This window comes from Malus domestica, chromosome 02 (assembly GCF_042453785.1).
Source record: "Malus domestica chromosome 02, GDT2T_hap1".
NCBI lineage: Eukaryota > Viridiplantae > Streptophyta > Magnoliopsida > Rosales > Rosaceae > Malus > Malus domestica.
In genome coordinates this window covers 33038710-33047500 of record NC_091662.1, presented here as the reverse complement: position 1 = coordinate 33047500, position 8791 = coordinate 33038710, and the positions used below count along the sequence as shown (strand labels likewise).

Sequence of the window (8791 nt, the reverse complement as noted above, 5' to 3'; positions counted from 1 at the left end):
TGGATATTTTAGACCATGATTACGACACAGGGAAAGCAGCTTGTAGTTCTAACAGTATGTACTTTCTTATTTTTGGAACAATCAGTCTCCTTGTCCGGTTTGCTAAAGTTTTTTTTTTTTTCATGTCAATATTCTTCATACATGATCCATACTTAAGTTTTCTTGGATGATGCAGGCATCATGAAGATGATCATTTACGACTGCGTACTATGTGAGAAATTTTATAATTTTCTGTTGTTGAGTGTCATTGTAATACCTTTCCCTTGATTTAAGGGAGTAGACTTGCATAAGTTAAGTTTAGATAGGTTGGCAGATAGGTTGGCAGCTTTATTCCTTATTTTTTTTATTTTCTTGTTAGCTGCTTGCAGCAGCTTTATTTTCCACTTTCTTCCTACTACTTTCTCCCCATTTCCTGATTTCTTGTCGGCTGCATATAGCAGCTTTCCCTCCCTCTTCTCATATATATCCGGACTTCCTCTTGTACCAATACACATGAAATACATATGAAAACTTTAAACCAGAAATTCTACATGGTATCAGAGCAGGTTTTGTAACCTGTCTCTGGCCATTCTTCCCGCTGCATCTTTCTTTCAATCGTAAGCCATGGCTGAAGAAGATTCAATAAACATTGAGGGTGACATCTCGCATGCCTCTCCTTCAAATTTCTCAGACGTCGAGGTTAACACCAATCAACATTTGTGTTCAGTTCTCTTGAATGAGTTTAATTATCTCCCTTGGTCTCGAGCTGTGTCACTAGCTCTCGGAGGCAAAAGGAAATTAGGATTTGTAAATGGAAGTGTGGAAGCTCCAGACATCTCCTCCCCTTCATACGGTGCATGGCTTTGCAAGGATCAACTTGTCATGTCTTTGCTGCTCAACACCATGGAGAAACATGTTGCTGAGATTTTTAGATACTACAATTCTTCATGTGAGCTTTGGAAAGCATTGCAAGATATGTATGGAAATCAAAACAACTATGCACGTGTCTTTCAACTTAAGAAGGACATAGCCAGTGCCCAACAAGAAGGGAAAGCATTTGTTCAACATCTTGGAAGCCTCAAAGCCATGTGGAATGAGTTGGATGTATACCTTCCACATACCACAGATCCTATCATTCTCCTTAAACGAGCCGAGGAAGACAAAATCTACCAACTGTTGGGGAGTTTGAACTCTGAGTACGAGGATCTAAGGAGTCACATCTTGATGAGTCAGGAGCTTCCCACGTTCAACAATGTCTGTGCAACTATCCAACGAGAAGAAGCAAGAAAGAAAGTGATGAATGCTGAGCACAACTCGAGATTGACTGAGACTCGTGCATATGCCTCAAACTACAAGACCTCAGAGGCAAAAGTGTACAAGGGTAAAAATACACACCTGAAATGCAAATATTGCAATGGCGTTGGTCATGTGGAAGACAAGTGTTGGGAACTTCATCCTGAACTCAAGCCTAAGTTCAGCAAAGATGGAAAAATGATACCAAGGTCCTCACAGCAATTTCAACCTCACTACAAGGCTCAACTTGCCAATGCTCATCCCTCTACTATCTCACAAGGATCCATGGAGTTCACTACCAACCCATTGTCACTTATCAATGAGTTTGCAGCTTACCTTCAAAGTAAGGAACACGAAGGAGGTTCACAAGCTCGAGGCAATGAAAAGAGCAGTTATACAGCCATGTTAGGACAGTTTGCTGGCTTTCTTGCTGGAAATGAGAAAGTCCCAAAGGATGAAGCACCAGGTATACTCAAAGCTTTCACTACTGCCCTATTAACTAGTACTGAAAATGATTGTTGGGTAATTGATTCAGGAGCCACAGATCATATGACAAACAAAGTCACAAATTTGAATCATTTTAAACGTTTTTTAAGTCCCTCACATGTGTCTATTGCAAATGGAAAAAATGTCTTAGTTTTGGGAAAATGAGAAATAAACTTACTTTCACACAAAACACCTTCCACTACCTTATATGTACCAACCTTTCCTTTCCAACTTCTGTCAATTGGAAAGATCACAAACACCCTAAATTGCCGTGCCATTTTCTCACCAGATAATGTGATGTTTCAGGATGTTCTCACCATGAAGATGATTGGTGAAGGGGTCTTTATAAATGGACTTTACTACCTGTGCAAGAATACTTGTTTTACTCAGGCCCTTCAAGCTCAATCAAAGTCCGTAGATGAAAACCAACTTTGGCATAAGAGATTAGCTCATCCCTCTGAAGTTATCTTGTCTAAATTATTTCCAAATTTTTGTAAAAATCATGTTACTTGTGATACTTGTCAACTTTCTAAGTTTACTAGATTACCTTTTGGTAATTCAATGTCTAGGACAAGTAAACTCTTTGAAATGGTGCACACCGATGTATGGGGACCAACAACTGAATCAATAGAAGGGTTCAAGTACTTTGTTCTATTTATCGATGACTTCTCTCGAATGAGTTTTGTGTACCTTATGAAATCAAAGAGTGAAGTTCAAACTATTTTCAAAGATTTTCATATGCATGTTAAGACACAATTTCAATCAGACATTAAGGTGTTAAGATCTGATAATGGCACTGAATTTCTATCCAACAAAATGCTTCAATACATAAGTTCTCAGGGCATAATACATCAAACCAGCTGTGTAGGGACTCCCCAACAAAATGGAGTAGCCGAGAGAAAAAATAGAGATATCTTGGAGAAGACTCGTGCCCTCATGCTTCATATGCATGTTCCAAAGAAATTTTGGTCATTTGATATCCTCACTGCCACCTACCTCATCAACCGACTCCCAAGTCATGTGTTAGGGTTTAAATCTCCCTATGAAGTACTCAAGGGTAGGAAAATTAATTTGACACACCTCAAGGTATTTGGATGTGTTTGCTTTGTTCACATTCAAGCCTTGAACCGTGACAAATTAGATGCCAGGGCAACCAAGTGTGTGTTTGTGGGGTATTCTTCCACCCAAAAGGGATACAAGTGCTACAATCCAACCACTAAGAAATGTGTTGTGTCAAGGGATGTGAAGTTTGAAGAAGATTGTCCTTATTTTACTCACAAGGGAAATACTGCAAGTCAAGGGGATGAGCTGTTTGAAATCTTTCCACTTCCTCAGAACATTAATAATCCAGTATTGGAAGAGAGTTCAGTTACTGTGATACCAGATATTGAAGAAATACAAACTGACTCAATCACCGATAGCAGTATCCCGGCCAATGAGAGAGACGAGGAGTCTCATTCTGATAATTCACAATCTCCTACAGAGCCTCAAGGGCTTAGAAGAAATCCTCCTCGAACCAGAAAACCTCCAACTAGGCTGCAAGACTATGTTACTTATGCCTCACGGTATCCTATCAGTGAAAACATCAGTCTTGGTAAGTTCTCAACATCTCATGCTACATTTCTCTGTGAAATTGATAAACACAATTAACCTAGAAGCTTTCAAGAGGCTTTTCTCCTCCCACAATGGAAACAAGCCATGGCAGATGAGCTTAGTGCTCTAGAAGAAAATAAAACTTGGAGCTTGGTTCAACTACCACCAGGAAAAAAAGCTGTTGGAAGTCGTTGGATTTACAAGATTAAATTCAAGGCTGATGGTTCTATCGAGAGACACAAGGCCAGGCTTGTTGCTCGAGGTTTCACCCAAACCTTTGGGGTAGATTACAAGGAAACATTTGCTCCTGTGGCCAAGATGAATTCAGTGAGGGTTCTACTCTCAGTTGCAATCAATTGTGGGTGGACTCTTTATCAAATGGATGTGAAGAATGCTTTCCTTCAAGGAGAGTTACAAGAAGAAGTGTATATGCAGCCTCCTCCAGGTTTTGATGGTATTAAAGGTAACATGGTTTGTAAGCTACACAAGGCAATCTATGGATTGAAACAATCCCCAAGAGCTTGGTATGCCAAGCTCAGTTCAGTTCTAGAGAAGGCTGGATTCCTACGAAGTAATGCTGATTCTTCATTGTTTGTAAAAACTGGCACCAGTGGGAAATTGGTGGTGCTCATCTATGTAGACGATCTCATCATCACAGGAGATAATGTTGCTGAAATTGAGGCACTAAAAGTCTCGCTATGCCAAACAGTTGCTATCAAAGATCTGGGGAAACTAAAGTATTTTTTGGGCATAGAAATGGCAACCTCTTCAAAGGGGCTATTTCTACATCAACGGAAATATGTATTGGATCTTCTTCAGGAAGCAAAAATGCTTGATTGCAAACCTGCCATCACTCCCGTGGATTCTAAACTAAGGCTCAACACAGATGGAGAAGCCATGCATAATGTGAGTTACTATCAACAATTGGTGGGCAAACTTATATATCTCACCATCACACGTCCGGATATCACATATGCAGTGAGCCTGGTAAGCCAATTTATGCATTCTCCTACAGTTGATCATCTTAACATGGTTAAGAGAGTTCTGCGTTATCTCAGGGGTTCGATAGGGCAGGGAATCATCATGCGTAACAACAATTCCACTGCCATCAGTGGCTACACTGATGCAGATTGGGCAGGGAATGCTCTTGATAGGAAATCTACCACGGGTTATTGCACGTTTGTTGGTGGAAATCTTGTCACTTGGAAGAGCAAGAAACAACATGTCATTGCTCGCTCTAGTGCAGAGGATGAATATCGAGCCATGGCAGCCACTGCATGTGAACTTATATGGCTTAAAGGGCTTCTTTCAGACTTAGGGTTTACTAGCACTACTCCTATGTCTCTTATGTGCGATAATCAAGCAGCCATTCACATCGCTGCTAACCCTGTGTTCCATGAAAGAACGAAACACATTGAAGTGGACTGTCATTTTGTTAGAGCTCAAGTGCAAACTCAAGTCATTCAGACCATCTTCACTCGAAGCCATGATCAACTGGCAGATCTCTTTACCAAGGCTCTGACATCTACTCCATTTCATCGTTTTTTGGGCAAGCTTGGCTCGATTAATCTACTCGATCCAGCTTGAGGGGGAGTGTTGTTGAGTGTCATTGTAATACCTTTCCGTGTCATTGTAATACCTTCCCCTTGATTTAAGGGAGTAGACTTGCATAAGTTAAGTTTAGATAGGTTGGCAGATAGGTTGGCAACTTTATTCCTTATTTTTTTTTATTTTCTTGTTGGCTGCTTGCAGCAGCTTTATTTTCCACTTTCTTCCTACTACTTTCTCCCCATTTCCTGATTTCTTGTCGGCTGAATATAGCAGCTTTCCCTCCCTCTTCTCATATATATCCGGACTCCCTCTTGTACCAATACACATGAAATACATATGAAAACTTTAAACCAGAAATTCTACATTTTCACTTTTTACTATCGGCGAACCCTTCCCAACTCTCTCTCTACTAATTTAAAGTTGTTTCTTGCAGCTATCTATTTCGGGCTTCTAGCCATTGGTGAGTACTTCTTATTTGTGTTTTTAAATACAAAATGAATTTTCAATTTGAGACAGTTGAATGCAATTTCGAAATATTTCCTCTTGATTCTTATTTATTTCCATTACAGTAACATTTGTCCTTCCAGCAAGAACTGTACTCGGCATTCCATGTGTGATTGTGCTTTTAATCTATAAATGGAAAAAGTGGCACCTATCAATGTATGTCCTAATTGAAGAATTCTTACAAAGTCACAACAACCTCATGCCAATAAGGTACTACTCCGACATCAAGAAAATGACCAGAGGATTCAAGGACAAATTGGGCGAAGGAGGTTACGGCTCTGTCTACAAAGGGACGCTTCGGAGCGGCCGGTTTGTGGCGATTAAGATGCTCGGTAAGTCCAAAGCTAATGGACAAGATTTTATCAATAAAGCTGGTACCATTGGAAGGATTCATCATGTCAATGTGGTGCAACTAATTGGCTACTGTGCTGAGGGATCAAAGCGTGCTCTTGTATACGAGTTCATGTCAAATGGATCTCTTGATAAACACATATTTCCGAAAGAATGACTCATCTCCTTGCGTTGCAAGAGAGCTTTTGAAATTTCACTTGGTGTGGCTCATGGTATCGATTATCTACATCAAGGATGTGACATGCAGATTTTGCACTTTGATATCAAGCCTCACAACATTCTTCTCGACGACAATTATGTTCCAAAGGTTTCTGATTTTGGGCTAGCTAGACTCTGTCCAGTAGATGATAGTAGCTTAACGTTGACTGCAGCAAGAGGAACTATTGGATACATAGCCCCTGAGTTATTCTACAAAAATATTGGAGGTGTGTCTAACAAAGCAGACATCTATAGTTTCGGAATGCTACTGATGGAAATTGCAGGCAAAAGAAAGAACTTGAACGTTGCAGCACATTCGAGCCAAAATTACTTTCCTTCATGGGTTTATGACCAATTCAGCGAAGGAAATGACATAGAAAGTGAAGGTGCCACGGAAGAAGAAAATGAAATAACAAAGAAGATGCTTATTGTTGCTCTATGGTGCATCCAAATGAAGCCTAATGACCGTCCTACTTCAATGAACAAAGTAGTAGAGATGCTTGAAGGAGAAATTGAGAGTCTTGATATGCCTCCAAAGCCTTTCCTATACCCACAAGAGAAACCGGTACTGGATGATGAAGATGATTCAGAAACAACATGGTCATCAAGACCATCGAAGATGACGTCGAAGAGTCACAAAGTTTAATCCAAGATGCTGAAGAAAAAATGTAGCACCTGTTAGTCTGCATTACGTCTGGGCATAGTCATGTTGGGTAGAAGTTTGTGCCTTCCCTTATACAGCCAAGTTTGAACCTCCCATCGTAGTTTACAGTAGATTGATTCACTCAAATAAAAAGAAAGTTTGTAGTAGTAACAGGGTTATTCCTATAGCAAAGTAATAAATTTTCATTTATGATTTCTGTACTTGTCTTTTCAACACATTATGCTTCTCCCTGTTCTTCATTAGGGCCATCTTTTTCTTCCTATGCTATTTTATTATTTCCAATAGCCTATATGCTTTGCTATTCCTCATTAGGCACTTCTTGTGGGTTATGATTTAAAAACAATCAAATAAGTGGCTTAGAAAGATGGACGAGAGATTTTAAGCAATGGGGAATAATTTCGTAAAAACAAAACAATATTCAGGAACAGAGCATGCTTCAAGGGGGGTAAACTGTTTTTTTTCCAGACTTTATTCGCAAAGGAGATATGCAAATAAGCCTTGTTCATCAAATGAAGTACTGCCCAACACCGATGTTTGTCAATATCATGTACAATCTTCCTCGTATATACAGGATCAACTGATCAAGTGACTTTCTGAATTGGTTAAACAACCTTAGGTCTTTATTGGGTACGCTAACAATCAGAAATGCTATAAGTGTTATCATCCTCCGACTCAAAAAACATATATTACCATGGATGTCACCTTCCATGAGGAAGTTTCGTATTTTGTGAAGCCCTCTTCCGACTCTCCACTTTAGGGGGAGAGGGGGAGTGAAGTGCAGATTCGAAGAGATGGTATGGATGATGTGTTACAGGCAGAGTTGGAAACAGAACCTACTATGTTGCGTGATACTGATCAGTCGACTACAGATAGTGATCGGTCACCTGTTATTCCCGGAACTATTTCTACTGACGATAGATCAGATGTGCCCAGCGAGTTGCCTGTTAGTATGTCTGAGGAATTGCCTTCTAATGATCGGTTGCTTGCTGCTGATATGTCTAACGAGTTGCCTGATGATGGTTCGTCCAGTGATGATTTTCTAACAGTTTGGTACAATATGGTGTCATACATGAGGTAAATTTTGATTGTTAGCATACCCAATAAAGACACACCGGAGAGCACATGCATCAAGTTTACTCCGCTGATGAGAGTAGACATGCACATACGCAATACACCCAAACACTTTTGGATGAAGCTTTGATACAGAAACAAGAGAAACATGTTGTTGTAGCACATCGAACGGTGTCTGAAAATCAAGAACCCTACTTGGAACACGATTGATCAAATACACAGCAGCCAAAACAGCATGACCCCACAAATGATTAGGAACACATTTATCCAACATCAAGGAGCGAGCAACTTCCATTATTTGACGATTCTTCCGTTCGGACACACCATTTTGTTGGGGTGTAAACGGAGTAGTCGTCTGGTGAATAATACCATGATCACGAAAAAAAACATGTTAAAGTGTGATTCACATATTCTCCCCCGTTATCAGACCTGAAGACCTTAACTTTGGTCTGAAACTGAGTAGACACCATTGTACAAAATTCTTGAAGAAGTAACGGAACATCACTCTTTTTCTTCATCAAGAACACCCAAGTTAATCGAGTACAATCATCAATAAAAGTAACAAACCAACAGAATCCATTAGAAGTAACTTTCGCTGGACCCCACACATCAGAATGTATCAAATCAAATGGCAAAGTAGCTTTAGAATCACTTACAGGAAATGAAGCACGATGACTCTTAGCCATGACACATGTTTCACACTTGAACTCTGAATCACTACAAGTGCGAAACAAAGAAGGAAATATATGTTTCATATAACTGAATGATGGATGTCCCAATCGTCGATGCCACAACCAAATTTGATGTCTGTCATCCACTTTAGCACTTAAAACTTGATGATTATTTGAACCAAAAACAACAGTATCCTCCATAGTCAAGATGTACAAACCCCCTATTCTTTTACCATGACCAATTATCTTCTGAGTTTAAATATCTTGAAAATAACAATACGTAGGGTAGAAGTAAGCAGAACAATATAAGGTATCAAGAAGTTTTCCTACCGACAAAAGATTGCACTTAGATCAGGAACAAGTAAAGCACGGACCAATGATAAGGTTGGAGTCAGAGAGATAGTGCCTTCACCCTTCACAGGAGAATGTG

General features: G+C 39.8%; 2 protein-coding genes across 2 annotated transcripts; both read left to right on the top strand.

Annotated features, from left to right (window-relative positions):
* Positions 1-5560: 5560 nt before the first annotated feature.
* On the top strand, positions 5561-5914 carry LOC139191957 (rust resistance kinase Lr10-like). The gene has a single exon (XM_070812994.1). The coding sequence runs from the start codon at positions 5561-5563 to the stop codon at positions 5912-5914; it is 354 nt and encodes a 117-aa protein (XP_070669095.1).
* An 84-nt stretch (positions 5915-5998) lies between these two features.
* Positions 5999-7697, top strand: LOC114823720 (LEAF RUST 10 DISEASE-RESISTANCE LOCUS RECEPTOR-LIKE PROTEIN KINASE-like 2.2). The gene is made up of 2 exons (XM_029099146.2): positions 5999-6520; positions 7377-7697. The coding sequence occupies exons 1-2, from the start codon at positions 5999-6001 to the stop codon at positions 7695-7697; spliced, it is 843 nt and encodes a 280-aa protein (XP_028954979.2).
* Positions 7698-8791: the final 1094 nt, after the last annotated feature.